This window comes from Ailuropoda melanoleuca, chromosome 7 (genome assembly GCF_002007445.2).
Source record: "Ailuropoda melanoleuca isolate Jingjing chromosome 7, ASM200744v2, whole genome shotgun sequence".
NCBI classification, from domain to species: Eukaryota; Metazoa; Chordata; class Mammalia; order Carnivora; family Ursidae; genus Ailuropoda; species Ailuropoda melanoleuca.
Genome location: NC_048224.1, coordinates 12294955 through 12322385, shown reverse-complemented (window position 1 = coordinate 12322385; position 27431 = coordinate 12294955). Strand labels below are relative to the sequence as shown.

The 27431-nt window shown below is 43.7% G+C and overlaps 1 protein-coding gene across 2 annotated transcripts in view; it reads left to right on the top strand.

Moving 5' to 3' along the window:
- SLC24A2 (solute carrier family 24 member 2) overlaps positions 1-26724 on the top strand; it is a 261954-nt gene extending 235230 nt beyond the window's left edge. For both annotated transcript variants that reach the window (XM_034663968.1, XM_034663969.1), the window contains 4 exons: positions 692-832; positions 8973-9062; positions 15832-15998; positions 20887-26724. In XM_034663968.1, the coding sequence (XP_034519859.1) occupies positions 692-832; positions 8973-9062; positions 15832-15998; positions 20887-21136 (648 nt within the window). In that variant the 3' untranslated portion in view covers positions 21137-26724. The remainder of the gene's footprint in view (positions 1-691; positions 833-8972; positions 9063-15831; positions 15999-20886) is intronic.
- The last annotated feature ends 707 nt before the right edge of the window (positions 26725-27431 follow it).

The window sequence follows — 27431 nt, the reverse complement described above, 5'->3', positions numbered from 1 at the left end:
ATACTCTGTTTCTCTGCGAATGGGACACGTTTGTGTAATAAACCTTCAACTGGAATTAAAATGGTTTAGAATTTAACAAGATGATTGCATAGGTTAAAAACTGACAACCACACAATCATCCATGAGCTTGACTATTCCAGGGCCAGGGAAGGAAGCTGAGTATTGTTACTGAATTGCTTCTGTGGTTACGTTCCTTTGCCCACTCAAAGTCAACGCTGTAAATACATATACATTTATTTTTAAAAATAAAAAATAAAATATATATTTTAATTTTTTTTAATTTTTAATTTTAAAAAATCCTCCCCAAGGATTCCCATAATGAATCCTATAGCTTTGTGTTCAAGGAGAAGGGAAGAGAAGGTGGGCATTGGGGTCTTTTGTTCTGCAGATATGGTTTCTCATAAAAAGTCCATGGATCATAGCTGTAGCCCACTCCAGCTGAACGATCCCTTCATTTAAGGGAGAAGCTGAAGAGTGTTCATGGAGAGAAAAGGAAGTTCCTCTGTCCTCCTGGGTGTACCTGTCTTGCTTGTCCCTAGGATTCAGACGTACAAACCTAAAAATCACACGATGAAGCTACTGGGGTGACCCAACGAAACTCCTGACAGGGTCCTGAGCGTCCCCTCCCTGGCTTTGTACCCTGTTGTCTTTTTAGTTTGTTTATTCTTTCATCTCTGTTTTTCTCCAACAGACCACAGAGACGGGTGAAGATGAGGAGGACCAGCCTCTCAGCTTGGCCTGGCCTTCCAACCCCCGCAAGCAAGTCACGTTCCTAATTGTTTTCCCCATAGTGTTTCCTCTCTGGATTACCTTACCTGACGTCCGCAAACCAGTGAGTAGACCATTGTTTAGTTGGCTTCTTGCGAACAGCACAGTATAGAACAGTATGCGTAGGCTGCTTCCATCTACCTTAAGAGGAAAAGGGGGGGTGACTGATGAACATGTGTATGCTTATGCATGGCTCAGATCTCTCCGGACAGGTGCACAGTAATAGTGATGGTTCGAGTTATCCGATTTATGGACAATAAAACTTAGTGGTGCGGAAACAACAGACATTTTGTTCTGCTTGGGGATCGTGTAGATCAGGAATTCAAATAGGGCATGCCAGGGATGACGTGTCCCTGCCCCACAACATCTGGGGCCTCTGCTGGGAAGACTTTGAACAGCCGTGGGATGGACTCATCTGGAGGCTTCTTCACTGGGCAGAGATGATTCAAAGACTGGGCTCACCTGCGATGGTCTATGGGCAAGCCTACACGTGGCTTCTCCTTGAGACTCGGGCTCCCTCCCAGCATGGTGGCCTCAAGAGAGTCAGGCATCGTAGATAAGAAATCAAGGCTCCAAGAATGAGTGTCCCAGGGGCACAAGGCAGAAGCTGCATAGTCTTTGGTGACCTAGTCTCAGAAGTCACAGAGGGTCACTTCCACTAGAGTCTAGTGGTCAAAGCAGTCATAAGTTTGTCTTGATTAAAGGGGAGGAGACAAAAAAATTACCTAGAATATATCAGTGTCATATAGGGTATGACACCCTTGACGGAAGGAGTGTCAAAGAATTGGCAACCACATTTTAAAACCACCATAGTGATTGTCTCCGAGAAGAGGAACTGAAGGTTTGAAGCAGGAGGGGAGCTCCCATTTTATTTTATTGAGTATTTGTGTACGTGTACATTATTCATTCAACTCAAAAAAAAATTTAAAGAAATGCATTCATGTAGTATAAATGCCTACCCGTCTGATCTTCTCCATCTTGTATTGTTATCATTACTATCCTCAGTATTCTTCTCTCCCATTGGTATGTACCAGGCGTATTGAACACAATACCATTTTGTGAGCAGCAAAGTACAATCTAAATAGAGATCAGATCAAAAGAACATCTCTCCTACTGTTGAACTGGGTTCTTGGGCCAGTGCCCCAAAGGGTAGCGGAACTAATGATAAGAAGTAGCTGTGCTTTTTATTATGGCCCTACCCACATATCTCATTCAACAAAGGTGTGTACCTACCATGCGTCAGTATGTACTATGTACTATGTATTTCCAGTAGGAAACAGCTAGCATAGGAATGTGTGTGTACACACACACACACACACACACACGTAGTTTATATTTGTATTACTTATATATAGTGTTATATATCATTGGCATAAATAGAAACTTGGGCACAAAGACGTTAACCAACTCCTGCCTGATCACTTCCTCGGGGATGGAGGGGAGATTCACACCCAGATCTGTGTGACCACACAGCTTGGGCTCCCCCCTCATATTTCCTGATACCAGAAAGTGGAAGTCCAAGAACACCACTTCTGAAAGCAGCATTTACAATAGGGCACGTGGTAACATACAGCGAAATTTAGCCCAAGTCTTAAGAGCCCCATGGTGATCCCCCTTTCCATACCTGAAGAAGACAGAAGTCCTGTCCCGCTGGCCTGGCCTATAAATAATCCAGCCTGGTGGAGAGCCATGTCTTGTCACATACAGGCCATGAAAGGACCCCTCTGTGTAAGGACTCCCAACATTAGAGGTTTCCCAGTAAAGGGGACATGGAACAGGTGTGGCTTACTTAAAGCAACACTTAGGTTTCTTTATTCACGACACAATTGCAGAACATCTGCTCCGTGCAGAGGCCTGGCTTCCTGGAAAGCTCCAGCCAAAGAGCTAGAATGTGTTAAGTTTCTTCACAGCTCACGTCACGGTGACATTTCTGAGATATGCGTGCTCACGTGTGCTCTCGCACACACGCGCTCTCTCGCTCTCCTTCCATTGTTCTGCTGTTCAGACCAGTGCTTTTGCTCTGCCCCAGGGAGGAAAAGCAGAGAGACAGACATGCTTTCCTAAATCCCTGTGGCAGGCCTAGTGCGGTGTGGCCCGAGTGGAGGGGGCTGATGGACTGCTGAGATGGTGTCAGCACACGGCCACTGGAGCGGTCAGGAAAGTGTGCAGGAATGAGAGGAAGATGCCAGTAATCGAGGCCTGGGCTCGCAGTTTGGGCCGGACTCCTAGGGCAAGGGCTGGCAGTGCCGATCGTCTCTGTGATCTGAGCTCACAGGACAAGGACGCCGGTAGGGGAGATCAGAGCTCTGAACCAGCGACTCTTGGACAACACCCAGGACGCCACCATAGCAGTAATTACCCAGATCACGACAGCTGTGCTGGCTGACGCTACAGTCCCCGGGGTTAGAGAGCAAGAAGCTGCAACTGCACGATGCTGTCGTCTGTAATACTACGGACTGATCATTCACTGTGCACAAGCCTCGAGAGCCGGCCTCTGGGCCAGGGTAGCCAATGAGGCTTTTGCCCTTCACGCTGCCAACAGCCATCCCCGGGCTGGACTGGATTTTTTTTTCTTTTTCCTACATATGCTGTGTGTTCTCCCAAGCAAAAATGTGACTCTAACAACATTTGGTTGTTTTAAAATTTCCTCAGCAAAATATTTATTGAGAACCTATTATGTGCCAAGCAGCAAGCTTGTGCCTGGAAAGACAGGTGAAGACACGGAACTCACAAATCCTATCTTTAAGGAGCTCTAAACTTAGTAGAAGACACAAGGCATATAACTATAGAGCAAGACTGCACACCATATCAGTGACAGGAGCTAGATTCGGACAGGAGTCTGACTCCATAAGCGTTCTCATTCTACCACGCTGATGACAGTGGTTTTCCCCCCACATAACTCATGGCTGTGCAACCTTGAGGAAGTCACTTCTCAACGTTGGACCTCACTTTTCCTCCTGGGTGAAATACAGGGAGGGGAGATCTCTAGATTCCCTGCTGGCCATGACATCTGTGATGAAGGAAAGCATGAAGAGAGAACCCTCACCACAGCACTGCAAATTTAAAGGGACCATACCTCCCAGTTTGCCCGGGATAGTCCCAGTTTAATCTCAAAGCATGCTGGTTTGACAGATGAACTATACGGCCATTCTTTACGTATACAAAATGCCAAATGAAAGAAACCATGCCAGTTGATACAAAAGCCCATAAGTGGCTTCTCGATCATGCATAGCACAGAAGAGTTTCAGGTTTGATCTCATATCAGTGATCATTTGCTGTGTAACACACCAGCCCAAAACTTAGTGGCTAAAAAAAGGAAGCAATTTTTTTGTCCAGAATTCTTTGAATGGACCATTTGTTCTGGGCTCAGCTGGACAGTTCTCTCACCTATCTGGCTGAGGGCTTGTTGGCATAGGAGTATGTCAGCGGGAAAAGCTCATCTTGGCCCCACACGGTCCCCTGAGCCTTAAGTAGGCTAGCCAGAGCTGACTCACGTGATGGCCAAGTTCCAAGGGCAGCAAGAATGAAAGCAGCTGCAAAGCCTCTTGAGATCTAGTTTGGAATCTGCATGCTGTCACTTCTACCATATTCTGCTGGTCCAAGAAAGTCATAAGGCCAGCCCAGATTCAAAGGATGGAGAAACAGACCTCGCCTCTTGTTAAGAAGACCTGGGAAGTGCTGCGGCCATTTTGGCAGTCTACCACAGTCTGCATGCACTACCACAAAGGCCTCCTGAAAAAATATCAAGGGAGAAGAAAAAGAGAGGAGAAAATTATTAATTAATAAACATTTGCTCCTCCGGAAGGCCTGGCAGCTCTGTTTCCGCAGTAGGTTTTGAATTACCCATGGAGATGAACGTTCCAAACGTTGACAGTAATTACGAGGAAAACATGATTTTTTAGTATCCATCCAGATTCAGGGTAAACAGTACTCCCACTTGTTTTTATTTCCTCTTCATTTATATGCAAATTATATGACAGTGTTTGTTGGACTATACACACTTCCAGCTCAGATTAATTCACTTTTATCGTTTTCTTAAAATAATGGCTTTGGTTTAAAAGCAAAAGAACTAAAATATAAACCTTAATGAGGAACATGTCTTTGATAAACATGGACAATCATAAAGGAAATAGAGACCCCCGAAGTTATATTCTCTCCTGACTTAGGATGGGTACTCTTACAAAACAGGAATGTATCTAAATGCATCTAAATGCATCTAAACGTGACCGTTTGAACTGAGAAGGTGCCTCAGAAGTCAGCTCTGTTTTCACAATTGACACCAGTCATTGAGTCATTCACCAAGTGTTTATTGTGTCTGTGTGCCAAGCACAGTTCTAGCAAAAAGGAAGTGATTGAGACCCAGAGAGGTTTAGTGACTTGTCCAAGCATACCCAGCAAGAAAGAGGCAAAGCCAAGACCCTCAGCCAGGTACACCTCTCTGAACTTCAGTTTCCTTGTTTCTTAAAAACCAAAACAAGGGGAACATCATCTATTATCTGAGCACTTATTATGTGCCAGGCACTTTGGTAGACACTTTACGGACCCAAAATCTCCAGAACAACTAGATGTTGTTACCCCCCCCCTTTTACAGGTGAAAAAACTGAGGCTTAGAAGATGAAAGGATTTGTCTCAAGTCACATCACGGGTAATCAGTGAGCAGGGATTTCAATACCGATCATATTCATCCAGAGAATGCACTTTTAATCTTTAATAGGATTGTGGGGGACTGTTATTAGACATGTATGCCCCCAAACCTTGCATAAAATAGATGCTCAGTGAATATTTGTCTAATTTAAACCAGTAAGGATATGGCCAATTCGTGCAACGAACTAATGTCCAGAAATGTTTTCCAAGCCAATTAAGTATCACACTGATGTGCTAAAAGCTTCTGATGAGAACATTGCTGTCAATTATACACGTAAACCATTACATTGGGAACAAAATGGCCGGCACATGGACGCAGTTTGCTTTTTGCTAATTAGTAGGAGGTCCATCCCAGCAGATGTTAGGAAGAGCCACCATTACTAACGAAAAATTGACATGTCAGACCTTGGCTTCAAGGGCTATTTCCTTCCTTCCAGTGAGACTGGTAACGAAATAATTGCACAAGTCCGACTGGGCAGCATGTCTGGAATGAGACCATAGAGTCCAAATAAGGGGAGTCATTCAGAAAAAAATGAAAGAAGAAGGAATTACCTGGGTTGTGAGATTGGAAAGGATAAGGTAGTTGGACAGTTGGGAGACATTCAGCTGACCTGCCGATGCGTAAAGTGTTGATGCTTTCCAATCAGGGACAATGTGGGAGGTGGGATGAGGCAGATGGCCATTCAGCTGGAATGCTAGCCTCTGTCTCCCCGATGCTCCTTATATCTTCTGACATTCGGAGCACAGGCCAGTATTACAATGATCATCATTATGTCCATAGCTGGGCATATTTTGAGCATTGTTGGCCCTGTTTTCTCTAAGAACAAATCGGTTTGACCTAAATATTGGCATACATGCTGGATAGTCAGACAGACCTAGGTTTGAATTTCAGGTCTAGTTCAAGACTTGGGTACAGAGTAGGTACCCGGCCTTTACCTACCCCTAGTTTATGATGAAGACCTGGAAACTCACAAATAAAAATTATCTTTAATTTCTTTTCACTGAGTCCCTAATACAATACTAGGTACACATAGATGTCCACTAATTACTAATTGGCCTCTTGATCAAGAATCACAAGCATCATTGAGAGAGGTTTTCATTAGCATGTTGATGTGAACTTGGTTCCTTTACATCCTTAGTCTAACTCCTTAGTTTCGACCTTTGGACTAGGAATGTTCTATGGTTCAGGGATGATGTTTTTCAGATGAGAAATATGTTCAAATAATTGGATTCTGACTTGTCACATCACATCAATGCACAGACGTGCAAAGGCATAATAAATTAAAGAATAATTATATATTTAATAAATGATCTAAGCTGCAGAATGAACAACCTATGAAATGAGGACTCTCCCAAGATCTCCAGCACATACACCGTACCATAAAGTAGGGAGATGGTACTCCATTCCCTCCCTTCCAGGTTGCTCAGAATCAAGTTCACGGCCTGCTGGCTGCTCCAATCTCCTGTGCGGCCCCACATCACAAGAAAGGCCTTTTCCTTCCCTGCGACAGAGGCTGGCTATAGGAGATGAAACTCTCTTCCCTCTTAGGGTCCTGAAACAGTGACTTGTGACCAGAGGAAAAGAATGGGGACTCCAATTAGCTAAACCCATGTCTGGGAAACTTGCTTTCTTAGCTCTGGTGATTCCAAGACCTGGGGAATCTGGTCTCCAAAATCCAGCTGAATCCTCAGCTTTAAAGGAATTTGCCCTCAGAAGTGAATGTCTCAACATACACTTCGAAAAATGGATTACTTTTTTTCCCCCCACAACTGACTAAAGTGCTCAGGCCCCCAGGAGGGTCCTGAGTCTTTAGCCAAAATTATTTTCCTCCTTCTCACTGTGGCCTGATGTCTCCCCCGATTTAATCAAGCCCACGGGTCTTGCAAACACTGCAGCTAACAAATAACCCCAAAAAAACAGCGCACTCTAATTTAACAGAACAGTATGCGCGATCATAAAAACATATATTGAAAACTCAGAATTAGTAAAGAGAATGTACGCCTGGTTTGGGGAGATAGAGACTGTGTTCATTATTATTACAGATATTCAAAAGATGACTAGGTACGAGTTTGAACTCTTAATGAAGCTCTCAAAAGCCATGACAAAAAAGCATTCTGTGTGGGGCACCTGGGTGGCGCAAGCGTTAAGCGTCTGCCTTCGGCTCAGCGTGTGATCCCAGCGTTTGGGGATCGAGCCCCACATCAGGCTCTTCCGCTGGGAGCCTGCTTCTTCCTCTCCCACTCCCCCTGCTTGTGTTCCCTCTCTTGCTGGCTGTCTCTCTCTGTCAAGTAAATAAATAAAGTCTTTAAAAAAAAAAAAAGCATTCTGTGTGACCGCCCAAGGTCAATGTTTTAGACAATTGAGATAGCTTTCATCCGAGTCAACTCCAGGATTCACTTCTCTGGACAAAATTGGATGGCATTATCAAAGCAAAAAATGAGATTGTTTCTCATAGTGGAAAGCTTTGAGATAAAAAGTGTTTGGCAGTAATAGGTAAGAGGCTGAGGGCATTCTGCTATCTGAGCATGTTTTAAAGGGCCCCAATTTTGAAAAAAAAAAAAAAAGCTATCAACAAAACACCACTACAATCCACTGCAAGCCTGGTCTCTCTGTAGTGAGGTCGGGTAAGAAACACTACATTTTAAGTGTCTGATTTTGGCTAACAGTTGAAAGAAACTGAAAGCGTTCACACTGAGCACTGAGTAATGTATAGAATTGGTGCGTCATTGCATTGTACACCCGACACTAATATGACACTGTTCATTATAGTTGGATTTTAAAAATAAAAATAAAAAGTGTTCACGCTGTAAGCCTGAGATTGCACAAAGGCCAGTGCTCAAAGAAGAAATGGACATTATTATGTCAGGGGGCAGAACAGGAAAGAAAACTGTCCCAAGATCGTCTACTCTGCCCCCCTCCGTGAAGAGCAGTGCACTAGCCCTCTGTCTACTCTATTCTACAAGAGTGGGTCAAATGTCCTGAAGGGCAGCTGTCCCCAGGAATCTATAGAAACCATGGTGATGGCTTCTTCCGTGTGGCCTCTCCCAGTGATTTGTGGGAGAGTAAGAGGAACCTGTTTTGGAACCTACTGATCCTTCTTGTTAAAAGCAATTAATCACCTACGTTTTCTGGCCGATCGACTGCTAGGATGCATGGGGTGAAGCAATAGAAACTGTTTCTGATGAACTTGAGCAGAAGGGAATAGGAGAAGGAGGAAGGCTATGGGGTGGTCAAGAGACTGAGGGCCAGGCTGAGAAACCGGGTGTCGTGGGAAGGGCAGGGGGCATCCAAGCAGCCAGCAGCAGGAAGAGACATTCTCTTCAAGAGACTTCCATCTCAGGAACTAGCTTGGTGATGATTTGGCTCCAACCAACATTCCCAAGAGAGAATCTTCCTGCCCTGGCTTGAATGCGGGTAGGCAGGGCCTTCCGATCGCTGAGCCTACAAAGATGGAAGGCAATGGGGGAGGAGTAGCAGCTTTGGTGGATTTAGCTTGGGTCTCTCGGGTCCACCTCATGGATGGCGCTGACGCTCTCGCCTCTTCCTGGTTCTCTTTCAGTCGTCAAGAAAGTTTTTTCCCATCACGTTCTTTGGCTCCATCACCTGGATCGCTGTGTTCTCTTACTTGATGGTCTGGTGGGCACACCAGGTAAGACCTTGAGAGGAACACCCATCTGCCTGGTTCTGCTCATGGTTGCCAAAGGGTTCGTTGATGTGTCTGCTTTGGGAAAGAGTCAGAATAGTATTGTGTCCGAAAAGACAAGGTACATATTCCAGGACTAAAGGATGTTACCCCCACTGAACTTCCCCATGCCTCCTGGCCTTTTCCTGTGGCAGGGTTCCAATCAGCATACCTCTGGACATCCGTGTGGAGGAGGTCACCCCAACACTTCTTGCCCTCTGTAGCCTGAATCCAAGCCTCCCCCGCTCTGGGAGGAATGTCGAGGTTTTGCCCACTCCATGAGTGGGCAGCCACTCACCTCAAGCTCTCGCCAGCCTTTCACATTGGCTCGGGGAAGAGAAGTAGAGACAAAGCAGCCCCTTCCTTGAACCTCAGTTTGCTATAATGATGATGTATTTTGCTTTTACCACTTTTAACTCAGTGCCAGTCCTAGTGGCTGTCACAGAAATAAACTCCCAGGAATTATTTGTTGTAACACATGGATGAAAGAATGAAATGCAAACATTTCACATTCTCAAAATAATAGTGGTAACACTGATTGATTGCTAGGATAACTCACATCACTTTGTCCTCGTGATCTTGACAGTCACCCTGTACAGAGGCACAAAGCCCATGAAGGAGGTGCTATTATTATCCACAGTTACAGAAAAAAGAGTTAGACTTAGAGCTAATAATAAAATTGCTCAGGATCATATAGGTTTAAATATCAGAACTGAGATCATAACCCAGGTCTCTGAAACTCTGGAACCTGTGTTTTTATCCTCTATTATGAACAGTCCTAAAATACACATCATATACATCTGAAAAAGCACTTCTACCAGGATATATCTAGATATAGATCTTATAAGATAGATGTATACCTTAAGCTCAATAATAGAAAGGCAAGGGGCACCAGACCGGCTCAGGGGCAGAGCATGCAACTCATCATCTCAGGGTCATGAGTTCAAGGCCCACTTTGGGCCCATCCTAATGTTTAAGATGGTTAAAAGGTTTGAATAGATAGTTCACCAAAGATATGCAAATAGATAATAAGCACAAGAAAAGAAGTTCAGCATCATTATTCACTAGAGAAATGCAAATCAACACCACGATGAGATGCCACTTGACTCTCACTTAGCATGGATATAATAACAAGCATTGGGAGGATGTAGAGAAATTGGAACTTTTTATTTATTGATGGTAAGAATATAAAGTAATGCAGCCACTTTAGAAAACAGTTTGGCAGGCCACAAAATGTTAAGCATAGAGTTACCATATGATCCGGTGATTCCGCTACCTGTATACCCAAGAGAAATGAAAACATCCACACAAAAATTTATATACACATGTTCATGGCGGTATTATTCGTAATCGCCAAAAAAGTGGAAACAACCCAAATGTTCATCAGCCAATGAGTAGATACACAAAATGTGGTCTATCCATACAATAGAATACTATTCCACAATAAAAAGGAACAAGGTATTGGTACATGCTACATGTGAATGGACCTTTAAAATATTATGCTAAACGGGGTGCCTGGGTGACGCAGTGGTTAAGCGTCTGCCTTTGGCTCAGGGCGTGATCCTGGCGTTATGGGATCGAGCCCCACATCAGGCTCTTCCGCTATGAGCCTGCTTCTTCCTCTCCCACTCCCCCTGCTTGTGTTCCCTCTCTCGCTGGCTGTCTCTATCTCTGTCAAATAAATAAATAAAATCTTTTTAAAAATAAAAAATAAATAAAATAAAATATTATGCTAAATGAAAAAGACAGTCACAAACAATCACATGCTGGAATGATTCCATTGATATGAAATGTGAAAAATAGGCAAATCTGTAGAGACAGAAAGTTAATGGTTGCCTAGGGTTGGGGAGGTTGGAGGGAATGGGGAACGACTGCTAAAGGGTACAGGGTTTTTTCCCGGGACAATAAAAAAGCTCTAAATTTAAATTAAAGCTCTAAAATTAAATTAGCTCTATAAGTCTATAAACATGCTAAAATATTGAATTATATATATGGTTTAAGTAAGTGCATTTTATGGTATGTAAATTCTATGTCGAGAGAGAGTTGTTTAAAAATAAACATAAGGGGGGGCGCCTGGGTGGCACAGCGGTTAAGCGTCTGCCTTCGGCTCAGGGCGTGATCCCAGCGTTATGGGATCGAGCCCCACATCAGGCTCCTCCGCTATGAGCCTGCTTCCTCCTCTCCCACTCCTCCTGCTAGTGTTCCCTCTCTCGCTGGCTGTCTCTATCTCTGTCGAATAAATAAATAAAATCTTTAAAAAATTAAAAAATTAAAAAATAAACATAAGGGGTGCCTGGTTGGCTCAGCTGGCTAAGCGTCCAACCCTGGATTTTAGCTCCGGTCACAATCTCAGGGTTGTGAAATGGAGCCCCGTGTCAAGCTCCGCACTGGGTGTGGAGCCTGCTTGAGATTTTCCCTCTCCCTCTGCTCCTCCCCTCCACTCCCCCCACTTGCATACACACGCTCTTTCTGTCTCTCTAAAGAAATAAAATAAACACGAGATACTATTTCACAACCATTAGGACGCCTATGTTCAAAAAACCCAGACATGTCGATGACGATGCAGAGAAACAGGACTGCATACATTTACCAAAACTCATAGAACTATACACTTTTGTAAAGGGTGAGTTTTACTGGATACATAATTATACTTTGCTGTATGTAAATTACACCTTAATTTTTTTAAAGAAAAAGGACATATAACATCATTGAAAAAATCCACTGGAAATGTCAGTTAGTATAGCCAGTATTATTCTTACAAGGTACTTTATATTATTCCTATCCTATTTATTTTATGATGTTTGACTTCAGATTATTCTTCCTGGATATTAACAAAAAATTGTTGACCCACTGAAGATGTTCTGCTTGCCCCAAAGTCATGATTTTCCACATTCATTTGCTATCAGTACCGCCCAGAAACCATTGCAGAAGATGAGCTGCTTCTCAGCCTCCAGGTTTCCAGGACTGTTTGTCATTTATAACATGTAATGATTTTTCTTAATAATTATTTTTATTCTTAAAAAAATAATTGTTATTCTTTTTAATTCTTTCATGTACTAATAAAAAAAAAAGTGGTGGATTTTTTTTTCCTCACTTGTTTTCTAGTGATTTCTCTTTAGCCATTCTAGAAAACATCATCCTATGCACTTTCATATTTTTCTGTCCTTTTTAATGATTATCTTAATTCCATACTCTTACTTCCTTTTCATTCTCTTGTAGAAAAATCAAACGCAATGCCTAGAACAATAATAATTACCAAAAAGCCTGGGCATATAAAGTGCATAAAGAGAAACCTTACTTTCTAGTAATGAATGAGAAGCTTCCTTTTCTCTTCTCCTATAGAAATGCTCTTCTCTTTTAAGACATCCAGACAGCTGATCAAAATAGCAGTTTCTGTTCTAAGAAGTCTAGCTCTAATTCTGTTGCTTGTACTTTTGAGCTATAAAAGCCAGAAAGATAACAAATGTACCATTTAGTGCTCAACCGTTTTGTTATCCACAGTCTTACCAACAATAAATGCTATTTAATGTCATTATTTAGCTACTGTTTGGCCAAAAATAAATGCCCTTTCCATAAAATGCTTTATGCATACTTTCCTTTAGTTTTTGTTACCTTTTATTGTTTTTGCATCATGAAATAGTAAATTTCTTGGGTGATGAGAACATATGGTTAAAATCCATCCTGCATCGAATAGGAGCAGTTAACTCTAAGAGTCTGATAAAACCTTGTGTCTCATTTCGCAATATGACATTTTTACAGTTCCTCCTTAAACCAAGGCAAGGAACTGCATCCCGCGATATTCGGAGCAGCACTGAATTTGGATTCTGAGTGGCCCCATCATCTACTTCCATTAGAAAGCAAAGGAATTCCCCCCAAGAAAGGCTGACATCTTTTCTAGCTCTAACTTGTCTGATGCTGCCTATTTGATCAGCACTGTCCCATCCCTGTGCCTATCATCTTGCCGCTAACTCACCGAAAGCCAAATGCAGTGAAATGTTCTTCAAATGAGCTTAGGAAGACTCGTTCTCAATCAGCAGAAGTGTTCCTAGGAGCCGTACAAATTCACCAGGAGCTGGGTGCACAACAGAGAGTCATTATCCTGGTGATGCCCCGCGTTAGAGGCTGACGCCTACTAAACCAGCTTCGGGCTCCGCTGCCAGCCCAGTGGCTGCTGTCTGCTAAGTTGGAGAGAGAAAGGAGTAGGGCCCGAGTTGGCACGGCTGATATTTATTGAATATTTATACCTGACACCGTGCTATTTGCTGTCTCATCATCACATATAATCATCACAACAGCTCTGAGAGTGGATATTATTATCCCCATTCTACAAATGAGGAAAACTGAGGCTCGGGGAGGTTGGCCACCATGTACTGGGAGTGGCAGGCTCTGATTGGCACCCAGGTCCCCCTGGAACCGAGCCATCCCTCTTAACACCACCACCAAACCACCCCTCTTCATTTTCTGCTTTTTTTTCTGTCTATAGAGCCATTCAAACTCTAAATATAAGTGTTGTTTTAAAATAGTTGCTGCTGTAGAACTCCCTGGAAGAATCAGCCTATTTACTGGGGATGACAGTCATTCAGTCAGCATCTTCAGAGTCTCTGAAAATGTTTCATTCCAAAGCTAACCCAAAAAATAGGTCATCAAGGAGAATAGGGCACTCCTATGCAGAACCCTTATTTAATTTTTTTCTAGGAGAATCGGTGAAAAACATGCTAGTAAAATCACCTAAGTATGTAGATTGACTCATTTATTCAGCAAATAGGTATTGAGAGTCTACTAAATACCGGGCTATATTCAGTGTATTAGGGAGACCATAGTGGTCAAAGCAGGGATTCTGCTCACAGAGACTTCCTTCCTTTCTTTTTTTTTTTAAGATTTCATTTGTTTATTTGAGGGGGGGAGGGGAGGGGGGAGGGGAGGGAAGAGGCAGAGGGAGATGGAGAAGCAGACTCCCCACTGAGCAGGAAGGTCATCGGATCCCAGGACCCCGGGATCATGGCCTGAGCCAAAGTCAGATGCTTAACCCACTGAACCACCCAGGCGCCCCCACGGACTTCCTTTCTGACGGGGAACAGTGAATCTTTGCTCCATGAGGCCAGCATAAGCTGGTTTAGCTAGCCCGGCCCTAGAGCAGACGTGACCATCAAAACAAAAATAGCTCCCAACTATGCTTTTAAGTCAGTGGAAACCAAGCTATTACTTATAAATCACAAAAGGTATTTAGACATGAGTTTATTCTATTCCCTAAAATCCCTTATTCTTTTTTTTTAAGATTTTATTTATTTATTTATTTGACAGAGATAGACAGCCAGCAAGAGAGGATACACAGGCAGGGGGAGTGGGAGAGGAAGAAGAAGGCTCCCAGCGGAGAAGCCTGATGTGGGGCTCGATCCCAGAACGCCAGGATCACGCCCTGAGCCGAAGGCAGACGCTTAACGACTGCGCCACCCAGCCGCCCCTAAAATCCCTTATTCTTACATGCTACTCTGGCCCTTTGAATTTTTTTCTAAAAATGATGAATGGCATCAAGTAGGCTGTTGAAAACCAAATTGAAAGCATTATTTTGAAAGTTTTCAGAACTGCAGTTTGCCAGCTCCAGAAAATACATAAAGCTTTTACAAGTCCCAAGAAGACTCTTTTAAAAAGTTGCTCAAGAGAATGGAGAGCCTCCATCTGCGGCTAGACCAACTGTCAAAATAGACTTCATCAGAGTTAAAGGGCAAAGACCAAAATAAAACATAGTAACCATCCCCCATTGCTTTTCAGTAATGTTTACCATTTAAAAAGGGCTTTTCCACAAATGATCTTTTTAGTCCTCCCAGCCACCTTTTAAAGTAGGTATTATCATCCCCACTTTAAGGATAAGAAAGCAAGGATCAAAGACTTTACACAATTGGTTAACTGAACAGTCAAGTGCTTAATAAATGCCAGAGCCAGACCTTGGACTTGTGATTCCCTAAGTGCTGGTTTCTCCACAACTGCCTTGCTGATTTACAGTCATGTATTACCAAACCTCAAAACACCCCAAATCAGTTTCCTATGGAAACAGTAGTCTAAAAGTCTTTAAGAGTGGGTTACAGACACTAGGAGATGGCAAAGAAAAAATGGGAACACTAGGTGTCCATCCTTAACCTTCCATTGTTAATCCAGAGGCAAAGCTGCAACAGGATTTGGTTCCATTGTCAGGCACTGGCCGCTGGAGCCAATGGCCAGTTTTGGCTTTTAGAACTCCATTCTGCCTCCTTGTTCAGTCTTAACAGACATCCTATAGAAACTGCATTCAAGCCCCCTATAGCTCTTTCCTGAGATTCTTGTGAACATTCCTGATCTCTTGGGTCTAAATATGATTAACGTTATGAACTCCTCCATGGCAGTGACTATGGCTAACTCTTATCATCTCAGCCCCCCCATAGTGGAGGGTTTATTTTAAAGGGGGTTGTGGGGCACCTGGGTGGCACAGTCAGTTCAGCATCTGACTCTTTGTTTCTTTTGGCTTGGGTCGTGATCTCAGGATTGTGAGATCAAGCCCCATGTCAGGCTCCATGCTCAGTGGGGAGTCTGCTTGAGATTCTCTCTCCCTCTCCCTGTCCTTATGCACTTATGCACGTGCTCTCGCTTTCTCTCTCTCAAATAAATAAATAAATATTTTTTTAAAGAAAGGGAGTTGCATGAAAGTGTTTATGTTGGTTTTGTGACTTCAAACACTCATATGTGTCCCTGTCATTACTTTTAGGTTGGAGAGACAATTGGCATTAGTGAAGAGATTATGGGTCTGACCATCTTGGCTGCTGGGACCTCCATCCCTGATCTTATCACCAGTGTCATAGTGGCCCGGAAGGGGCTCGGGGACATGGCTGTGTCCAGCTCTGTTGGAAGCAACATATTTGACATCACTGTAGGGTGAGTAGAGACAGTTCCGTGAAGGTGCACACGCCAGTTCTATCACTGTCTTTGTCTTCTGAGAGGCTGTGAAGACACGACCAGGATCTCTGAGCCCAAAATTAACCAATAGCAATAGAAAGTAAACACTGGGAGTACCATTCAATTTCACTAACTCCATTTTTCATTTCTAGAGAACTTAAGGAAGAATAATAAGTTATCCCTAGGTAGACAGAAACGCATGCCTGCACACGAAGTGACTATTGTAGGAAATACTTTAAGAATTTTGCTTATATAATGGCATGGGCTACACATAAAGAATATTCAGCGTTCAGATATGATGGAGATGCTGTATAGTTTTCCTGTATTTTTTCCATATTCTAATTCTAATTAAAGTCCCCACCAGCCTTGGGTGAGATTTTGGATCATAAAACAGATTGGAACAAACATAGGCCCAGCAAAAATATCCCATCTCCTTCCTTGGAAAGGGCTGGCAGGTTTGGTGTCATTTACGTATGCTGGTAAAGATATTCTAGGTTTTTTGAAAGTCAGAAGATGAGATCTATTCTTACAGTGAAGCAAACTGGAGTCCTCAATATGAATAATCTCTAAAGTGGATCAGACTGGGGTGGGATGCTATTGTTTCTGTCATTTCGTTTAACTTGTCAGAAGTAAAAGTAGTCTGGTAAAGAACCCTGAATGAGAACCCCTGAGAAAGTAAGACATGGGATGTGATCCTTCTGTTCCCAGAACTGAGCTCTTGACACTTGAATTTAGAAACTCACTAAAATGGATCTACTTTCGCATTGAACACCTTGAATGTTATTCTCTCTTATAGCTTTGCATCACCTGGGTTTTCTCATTCAGTGTCGACTTTGTGTACATTTTTATCCATTTAAGCCACACAATGATCTTATGACATATGTATTATGATCCCCATTTTTCAGATAAGGAAACTGAAGGGCGCAGAGTTCCCAAAACTAGGAAATGAGCTAGCTGGGGTTTGGCCAGAGTCTGTGCTCTCCACCACAACACTGCATAAAACCCTGCCCTGAGCTCCGACCGTCTTAACCACCTTTGAATTCCAAAGGTTCCATCTCCTGCCATATTTCCTTCCTTCGCAGGCCCCTCTCACTCAAGACTCCTCCCTGCTTTTCTGTCTGGAAAACTCCAACTTCCACTACCACTGTCAAAGCCCAGCTTCCCTGATGCCCTTGGGCCTGACCGGGGGCTCTTGCTCCTGGGTCCTCATACTCTTGCACGGTCGTGTTTATCAGTCTGCGCACTAGACTGTGAACTGCTCGAGAGCAACAGCTCCCCGAAGCCTCATACATGCCTAATGCATGGTGGCGCATTGGCCAATGTTTGCAGACGGAATGAATGAATGTATGAATGAATGAATGCCTTAAAAGGTACATGTTTTAAAGGAAGGGCGTCTCTCACAGAAACAGTATTTCTCGGTTGTACTGCCTACACGTTTAGAGTAGTTTTCGCAGTCAATCTCCTGTAAAAAGGAAAATAAAATATGCTATAGCATAAAGAGAGAAAATCCTAAAAGTGGAAAAATTATAAGACCTACTTGTCATGTTTTTGAAAAATAAATATTCTAGGGAATTGCAAGATGCTTTTTGTTCACTGTTCTTACATCGTGTATCTATAGTAACAAGTTAAATGAAAGTTTGGAGAAAAATAACCCCTAACCCTACAACCCAAAAGCCACATTTAAGTTTTGTATGTTCTCTTCCAAATATTTCACAAAGTTTTCTTCGTGAATTCAGTTTTGTCCTTTTGGAGGGCTTTTATTTTTCCATTTTAAAGCCATTTATGCCTGGCACAATGTAGGCATCTATTAGTTAGTAAATCAACTATTTTTCCAAGTTTCTTTATAGCTCTCATAATTAACAGTTTATCACTTCAAAATATTTCATCCTGTGGCTTTTCAGTTTAGCCACATTTTTTTTCATTTTTTTTCCAATTTTTGGCAATTATGGGTGCATCAATGGAGACCTTTATGTAGAAAACCTCCTCTTTTATTTTTATTAGGATAAATTCCATCAAGAAATATTAATGAATTAAAGATTATGAGCATTTTAATGGCTATTGATGTATATTTCAAAAAGAGTTTATACCAATTGATGAACTTTTTAGCAGCATATTGAGTATAAAAGGAATTTCATAGTCTTGCTGGCATTTTCCTTTTGCTTATAATATTAACCATAGTCATGGTAAAAGATTTAGAAAATACATATAAAGCATAAATAAAAATCAAGGATAATCCACCATCCTGTTTTAGTTCATATATAGTTTACATTATTGAAATTGAATTGAAAATTGCTATTTTTATGTGCATCCTTCATTTTAACTATAGAATTACATCAGGGGTATTTGCCTATATCATTATAAGCTTATGATTTTTAATGGCCTCATGACATTACCTTGACTTAGTAGTTTGCTACTTAACTAGTTTTTTCTTATTAGAGTTTAAGGTATCCCCAATTTTTCAGTACTCAAAGTAATACTGAAATGATCATTTTTCTGAATAATTATATTTGCAAGTATATATATATATTTCAAATATATAATTATATATATATATATTTTTTTTTTTTTTAAATTTGAGGGAGAGTGAGTGAGCAAGCATGGGCAGGGAAGGGGTAGAGGAAGAGGGGGAGAGAGAGAAAGGGAATCCCAAGTAGGCTCCACACACAGAACAGAGCCGGACCTGGGGCTCGATCTCACAACCCTGAGATCATGACCCCAGCCGAAATCAAGAGTTGGATGTTGATTCGATTGAGCCACCCAGGAGCCCCAACATTTCAAATATTTCTTATGTTTGATCCCTGACAAGAGAAGTGATAGATCAAAAGGCATGAAAAAACATAATTTTTCCTGCAAAGGGTTTTTACCTATTTGTAGTGCCATCAAGGTCAACTTCACCAGAATTGGATGTGCGTGTGCCCACATGTACGTCTAGCTTAACAGTGGTTTTGGTCTTTCTCTTCCTAAGAGACGGAAGTGTGGAAAAAGAGCTCCCCATTACCAGTCCCTAGTGGAGGTTTTCATGTTTGTACCATCTCCTCTCAAGCACTCCACCCCAACACACCCACATACACACCCCCACTCCCTCTTTTCCTCACTTATCATTACCCAAGGCAGGATGCCAGGGCTGCCCCCTGTTGCTGAAAGCTGGAATTGCACCTTGTGCCCTGAGGTGGCCTGTGGAACCTCTCCCCGCCTGACGTGGTGCAGGAAGTCAGCGCCTCCCAGCCAAGCTCTAGTAAGCGAAACGCCTGTACTGATAGCCATGAGGCAGTTCTATCAATCTCTTCAGCTTGGCCCAGGTTAAATATATACCCAGATGGGGCCTGCAGGTGCCAGGCCCTGGGTATTCAAAGATGCATAACTCATGGGCTCTGCCTCCACCTGCTCCCTCTAGCAGAGGAGACCAGATGTGTAAACTCACTACCCCTTTCGCCTCATTATTTCTCTCAAGCTATTTGCTTTTCCTTTGGAGAACTTTGTGCTTCAAAAGAGCACCTCTTCTTCCATTTCTTTGAGGTCAGGCCAAAACTGAATCTCCCTTAGCCAAAGGCTAAAATCCTGCGGAAGCCTCATCCAGCTGGGCGGCTGGGTCCATGTTTCCCCAGCCAACGTTCCATTATTAGGCTCAGTGGTAGAACTGCGTCTCACCCAGCGGCTTGGAGATGCGCAGGCCACGTGGGTCACGTGTTGTCGGCCATTTTCCTCTCGCCCGGAGTCCTAACTCACTCCCAGGGTGCACCTGACAGCTTTCTGATGTCTTCCAGAGTCATCACTCCGGATAGAAAGCAAAAGATGTTACCAGATTTTTAAAAGTCAAAAGCAAAGGGAGAGAACAGGTCTAAAAATACATAATAAAGTTTTTAAAAATCACATCACAAATGTAAGATACTGTCTCCCTCAAATTTTTCAGGAAGACCAATTTTTAGTTAAAAGGCTCTCCCATCTTTTCCAAAATAAATCTCAGACAGCTATATTATATCGTGTATCATTTATTTTTACTGGCTGGTAGATTGTTCATTAAGTCATTGCTATTCTTTTCTCCATTCCTAAAAATAATGTTCCCATTTTCACCACCGATTTCTATGCCTTTTCTCCATGTGTCTGCTCCTTCTCCTGCCCTGTACAAATCTTCCAGTTCACGTTTTTAGCGTAAGAAGGAAACACATTTATTTCCAATCACATTCAGAAATCACCTGCGATGGTTATACTAGTCTTTTGGAATGCGAGGGTGGCTCAGTCGGATAGTTGTCTGACTCCTGGTTTTGGCTCAGGTCATGATCTCAGTGTCGTGGAATCAAACCCCATGCTGGGCTCCATCCTTAAGATTCCCTCTCCCTCTCTGTCCCTCTCTGCCCCTCCCCCCACTTATGTGCTCGCTCTCTCTTTCTCTAAAAATAAATAAATAGGGGTACCTGAGTGGCAGGGTGGGTTAAGTGTGGGACCCTTGGTTTCGGCTCAGGTCGTGATCTCAGAGTCCTGAGATCGAGCCCCACAGTCAGTGCGTAGTCTGCTTAAGACCCTCTCTCCCTCTCCCTCTGCCCCTCCCCCCCAAAATAAATCAAACTTTAAATAAATAAAAAAATGTTTTTAAATTATAAATAAATAAATAAAATCACCTGCAGTGGTCACAGCTTTGATCTTACTCAACCGTAGAACAAATTCTCTCTTCTCCCTAATTCAATCAAGGAAATAGATAAAGGTTTTTGATGTTCACCTGACTTCCTTATGTGATTACCTGGGCCGACCTCACGCGAGTCAGAGTGAACCTAACCAGACACCCTCCTCAGATGATAGATTCCAAGACGCTGACGCTATGCCACAGGCCTTCTTCAACATGTCTGACTCCTCCCCCGTCTACCCCTCACAGGCTCCCACTGCCCTGGCTCCTGTACACCATCATTCACAGGCTCCAACCTGTGGCTGTCAGCAGCAATGGCCTCTTCTGTGCCATCGTCCTCCTCTTCATCATGCTGCTCTTCGTCATCCTCTCCATTGCACTCTGCAAATGGCGGATGAACAAAGTGCTGGGCTTCATCATGTTCGGCCTCTACTTTGTGTTCCTGGTGGTCAGTGTCCTCCTCGAAGACAGAATTCTGGTGTGCCCTGTCTCCATCTAGTAGGAAAAGCCATATCTGGAACTCACAGCATGGATGGTCCCTCCCTGCCCCGGGTTCTAGGCTCCTTGACCTCTCCAGAAGAGGCAGCTGGCACACAGCCGTGGGCACTTCAAAGCGTCCCTCCTTGGCTGATTGGAGGATGCATGGATTTACGCTGGGCCCACTCATTTCACGAGCTGCTGCCGACCTTGCCTGCTGGAACAGCTTCATGCGAGAGACCATGCAAGAACCGCCCACGTGGGGCTTCTCTCCATTCACCACTGACAGGTACACCTCGCTGGTCGGAGGTAGAGTCATTGTAATGATGCAAACAATGACAGAGGCTCTCTCCATATACACGTACAAAATATACAAATTATAAATAGATGCACATGAACACACCCCTGCCTGCTCCTGTATTATACCTCTCCTTTCATACCTATAGAGTAATACATACCTGTATACAAACACAAAGAAAGAAAAATTTTATGTATATATATATACATATATATATATATAAAATCATCACATATATATATAAATACAAATGCATCTTTTCAGGGATAGCTCTAGTATATTTATAGCACCTATTTGAAGAGGGGCATCAACCTTCAGTCTGAGCTTTACCTCTTAAGTGCAAGAGGTGAACTAATAGAATCATTGCTGTGACCTTCAGCCTACCTGGACTTATTGGGATCCTGCCTGGTAAGGTGGATATTTTAGAGAAATATGTGGCAGGAAGGAGGCCTTGGTGGAGAGGGTCTGTAGAGACCCTGAGCTGAGACCTCCAAAACATTCCCACCAGCCAAACAGTGAAGACTACCCACCCATGCCCACTGGGGCGCACTGGCCAAAACCCATGTGGTTACTTGGGACAGACAGAGGTAAAACCCAGACTGGGTGGATATTGCTTTGGGGGCAGGGGAGAGGTGACCAGGGTTGGGGTTTTTTTAATTTTTTTTTTTATATATTGCCCCAGCATGCAAGTAGAAAATATAACTGCAAACCAAATTAGTGCTCTTCTAGGACGAGACTATATAAACTGAACCTATATTGTTCTAATGCATGTCCCATTATCATCCAAAATGAGGCGGGACAAGTCTAGCTGTGATTGTCATTTGGGCGTATTTTGATGCTAAGGGCTCACATATAATCAAAATGCCTGCCAAGAGAGCCTGCGATATGTAAGAAGAAATATCATCCAGTAGAGAGGTTCGGTGGAACTTGCCACCTAATGTGAATATAAGGGCATAGTTCTTTAAAGCATCTTCCAATGTGGTTCATAAAGGGCTTCAGTGTCTAAAGAAATCATTATTCCACCAATAGAACTAAACTGATTCTGATCAATACTGCTTGGATTGAGGCGGCTTAGAGATGTTTGGAAAGGCATTTGAACACTCAGCGCACCCGGGAAGGTTTCTGAGTCATCCATCTAGTGGTGCCAAGACCAGGATTTGGTTAAAACCCGTGCAAAATCTGTGACTCTTCTTCCATTGGGACCCCATATGGGACTCTTTTGAGCATAGAGTCCACTGAAGACTCCTTCACGCTGGCCTCAAGCCAGTCACTCCAAGGTTTTGATCTGATTTTGCTCAGCATTCATGTGACATTTTCATTTCATTCATTCCCCCCAATTCTGTTTGACACCTTGTATGATTTCTCAGGTCTGTGGCTACAGAAAATAAAACCATGGGGGGGGGGACAAACTAAATTGATGAAAAAATAGAGCCTTCATACCCCAAGTCATGCTTTCCTTCCAATCGGTTGAAAAAGTAAACAGAGGGTGGCCTGTTATTCTGTACCCATCTTCCATCTGAGGTGGCACACACCGCATACGGGGAACTATACGGCATGTGTTCTCGTCTCCAGTCTATTGTATCCCTGATGCCTGCTGTGGTTCTGTTGTGGGCACGTCCCTCCTAACCCGGGGAGACAGGAGGCACAACTCACAACTAAACAGAGAGGAAGGGCGACCTGGCAGCCCCAGATCAAGCTCAGTATTCCTTCCACAAAACCCCAGCTCCCTCCATAGAGCATGGCAGTACCAGGCAGTGCCCGTCAGTGCCCTTCACCCGCCAGCAGAGGGCGCCTCTGAGCGGAGGCTCCCTGGGAAAACAGGAAAGCAAGATGGCTGCCGCACAGGAGGTGAGCCTTCGAGTCTCCCCAACTCTGAAAAGTCAGGTAGTCACTTGTGTGAGAAGGGCCCGCATCTTCATCAAGGGCAGGGTGTTGTATTGAGGCAAGAATTTGTGCTCCTTCCTTAGAAGGAAGGAGAATGGGTAAGTGAACTTTTGGTCAAAACTTCTGGTGGTTTTCCCCGAGCTTTACTCAAAGGGGAGCCAACTGGGTTATTGCGTGAGTATGTATTATTGGCTGGTCGGCTATTTGAAGCAAGGTTTGAATAGGTGAGTTTAACTCAGCTGCAGATAAACTATGTGAAACCAAAAAGGATGAGGGAGGCCCACTGTAGCCCCGTTCTTGTTCCAGCACTTGCTGATGCTTCCCCACCTCCACACTCCTTCCCAGACATTCCCAGCTCACAGTGAAGACCCATCCAAGAGGCCGCAGAGCATTTTACTTGTCTGGGGAGCTCCACTTCACAGGAAATGTGGTGATTCATGAAAAGTTGCACCTGAGGACGCAGGATTTAGGAGCCCAGTCCCGCCCCTCTGAGGAGCGCCAAGCAGGATGTACAACAGCCGTGTTCCCTGGCTGGCTGGTGTGCAGTCCCCTTCCCCTTCCCCTGCTGGCCTCAGGGCGTCTGTGAAGTCATGTGTTGGGCTAGGCCAAGTCCAGAGAGCAGTGCCTAGAATGCAGCAGTGGATCTTGAAAAGCATTCAAATCACTAAAATAAGGAAGTTTCCTGAGCAGGTAGTCTCTAGCGCTTTCCCTGCATGGCTGTGTATATACATATAGATATATCCCTGTACCAGATCTGTATGTACACACGCTTACATCCTCACCCTCTGACCTGTCACCTTCAGGATTCAAAAGCAGGCACATCAAGTTTGTCGTAATGAAGGAAAAAAGAAGTCACACACACCACCAACCAAAAGGAACATCTCTTCCCGACCTCGTAAGGTTTGTCCTGGACACACGTATGTACAACCCTACACAGCCCGCCCCATCCCATATACTTTCCCACTCCAAGAGCAGAGTTGCAACCTTGGAAATGGCCAGCCATACCCCCAGTGCTAACGTACAGGTAAAGAAGACACAACAGAAAAGCTTAGACCGCAGATATTCTTTGCTTTCTTGTAGAGGGTATATAAATATCAAAAGTTCTAGAACCACCTTCTTGCTTCCCAATCCAAAACAAACAAGCTGTGCCCAGATGGCTCCAGTTAGCCACAGCAAACCAAGCCGGCCTTGCTTGCCGTCACCTCCCTGGTCGCCCTGGGCAGCCTCCGCACAGGAGAGCAAGCTGGCTCAAACCGAGAATGCCCAAATAGAACCTTCTAAATGCCCCTGCTGGGTCCAGCTGCCTTCTGAACCCGACTAGTTCCTGGAGCATTGAAGCTGGTGATGAGATGGCATCTCTGTGGTCTTCCAGGACCTGAGCCGAGCCCAGCAGTGGGATAGATCAGACGCCACAGGACATGTGCACAGACCAAGGCGTACGGCTATTTTTCAGTTTGGCAGATGCGGCAGAATATCCTAAAGGCTTGCCCAGAAGATTCTAAAAAGAGGCAGGCCCTGATTCATAGTCAGGGAAAATGCTTTGTAAGGCTTCTAACAGGTGCCACCTGAGAAGGGCCATTATAATTTATTTTCTAGGAAAGACATGAATCAGGTGGTTTGGAGGCCCTTCAGCAAAACACAGCTGCCTCACTGATGAGACATTTGATAATATTAATGTACATCCGTTCCTGGGCAAGGAGAAAGTTGGCAAACTCCCCACCGACGCTCACAGCTCTTAAACTCCTCCGTAACAGGGAGGTGGGCGATGAGCCTTAGCGGGAAGCCCCCCCACCCCCCGCCACAGACCACCTTAACAGAAAGCTGACCAAGCAAATGACAACAGCTAGAGCAGCTGGCCAGAGACATGGTTGGAGAAGAGGGGACTTTCATTCAGTGCTCGGCTGAGATTGCTAGGCTGGATCTAAATAGAATCATTTCGGGAAACTTCAATATGCTTTCTTCCCTGCACCTGCCAACACACGCACACAATTACGAGGATCCCATGCTTCCTTGCACCCGGACACATTGTCACTCCAGTAATCAAGTGGCCATATTAGAAGTGGCAGCTCTATTCCAGAAGAAATAAAGGGAAACTGTCCGCAGGGTGATTTCTGGGGAAATCGGCTATCTCCTAAAGGCTTGATACAGAAGCTGATGTACATTCTTGCTAAGCCAGATCTTACATAAAAACCTGGCTTAATATTTTTAAAAAGACACATCCTCAACTCCTAAACCTCCCTCAACAATACGGTCTTTAAATTAGTAAGTAAAGGTTTTGCCATTGAAAGAGAATTAGTGGGGGGGAAATGAAGCATAAGGAAAAGGAAGGAAGGAAACATTTATTTACTTCTACAATTCCCAAGAAAACAAGTGTCACATTGCTATATATCCCCACATAGTTTAAAATAATTACAAATTTCAGGTTTTTTCAACCAATTATAAAAACCTGCATCAAGTCCCAGAGAAAAGTATCTTCCCTTCTCTAGAAGGCCTTTGGACAGAAAGGTCACGTGCCCCTGCTCCACTATTTCAGCTTGGCTCCTTGCCTCTGTCTCTTTGTGTATCTTTGTTAATTTCACAGCTCCATATTCTTTGAATTATGTAACAAACGAGAAAAGCAATAAAGGTCACACTCACCACTCTGTTATCATTACAATATTGCAATGTTTTGGGGGTTTGTTTTTGGGGGGATTTGTTTTTGTTTTTTCTTTTCACTTCTTTGGGGTTATGGCATGTGATCACCAGGAGAATTCAGGCATCTGTAGAAAGCAGAGGTGCACTCATTTTTGGTATGGAAGTAACACCTCTTTCCACCCAGACACCCCCCACCAAACAATGTCTGTGCTGCCATTTTCCATGCCTTCTGCACCCCCAGGGGACCAGCCTTGCTTGGAACCACCTGAATTCCACAGTGGTCTTTCATCTGACTGGTGAAGGTGTCCTTTAAAAACAGCATGAGAGAGCTAAAAATGATAAAGTGAATCCACAAGTCAGCCAGTTTCTTAGAGACAAAAATGACCCTGTAATTACAGCTGGAGAGACAACTCTGTTCAAGTGAGTGTACAAGGGAGACTGCGTGAAACACCACATTAAAGCCAGAGCACTTTCATTAAATGGTTGACAGAGTGGAAAACTTTAAAGAATTAAAAAAAAAAAAAAACAGCTAAATACCTAAGTCTGGAAGAGTGCCATGGAATCTGCATTGAGTTTGCTGAAGGTTTAATTCTCTTAAGGCAGTTCTTCCCATCTTTTACCCTCATCAGAAGGACAATTCTTTCGTAGGAGAGGGGTCCTGGCGTAGGTGTTCCTAGCAGAACCGGGTTTCATCAGCTATTAACATTAACAACCAGGGGCGCCTGGGTGGCACAGTCGTTAAGCGTCTGCCTTCGGCTCAGGGCGTGATCCCAGTGTTCTGGGATCGAGCCCCACATCAGGCTCCTCCACTGTGAGCCTGCTTCTTCCTCTCCCACTCTCCTGCTGTGTTCCCTCTCTCACTGGCTGTCTCTCTGTCAAATAAATAAATAAATAAATCTTTAAAAAAAAAAAAAAAAAACATTAACAACCAACAGGTTAACCCTAGCCCGACAAGTTGATGACTCCACCTATGTCTTTTTGAGGGGCATAAAAGCACTGTGTCAGGGCACTCTTTGCCATGTACCGTACCCCTGACACAGTTGGAGACACCACTATGTGACCTTTTATCTGTTTTCATCAAAAGTATCTTTCGAGTTTTACTTCAGAGTCCTTTTTTCCTAACCCGCTTAATTTTTGTAGTTCTTCTCCCCTCAGCCTTGTTAAATGCTTTAGGCTGCTTCTAAATTATAGAACCTTATAACTAATCATGACACACATCGGTTCTGGACAGGGCTGACTTAACCGTCGCAAACCTCATGTTCTGCTCCCTTTTTCTGCACCCCTCTGTTGCTCTTACTTTTAGAAAGTCACACTTCATTGCTAATTCACAGCATCTTCTGTTCCCTATCACCTCGGTATCTCTTCTCCAAGACACTGAGCTGAAGCCGGTGCATTTCTCAGGCTGCCCCAGTACATTTGCTTAGCCATTTTTCCTACTATGAGCCACTCTCCACTCGGCCTTTTTGAGTCTCAGTCTGTTTATTTCTAATGCCACTTCCAG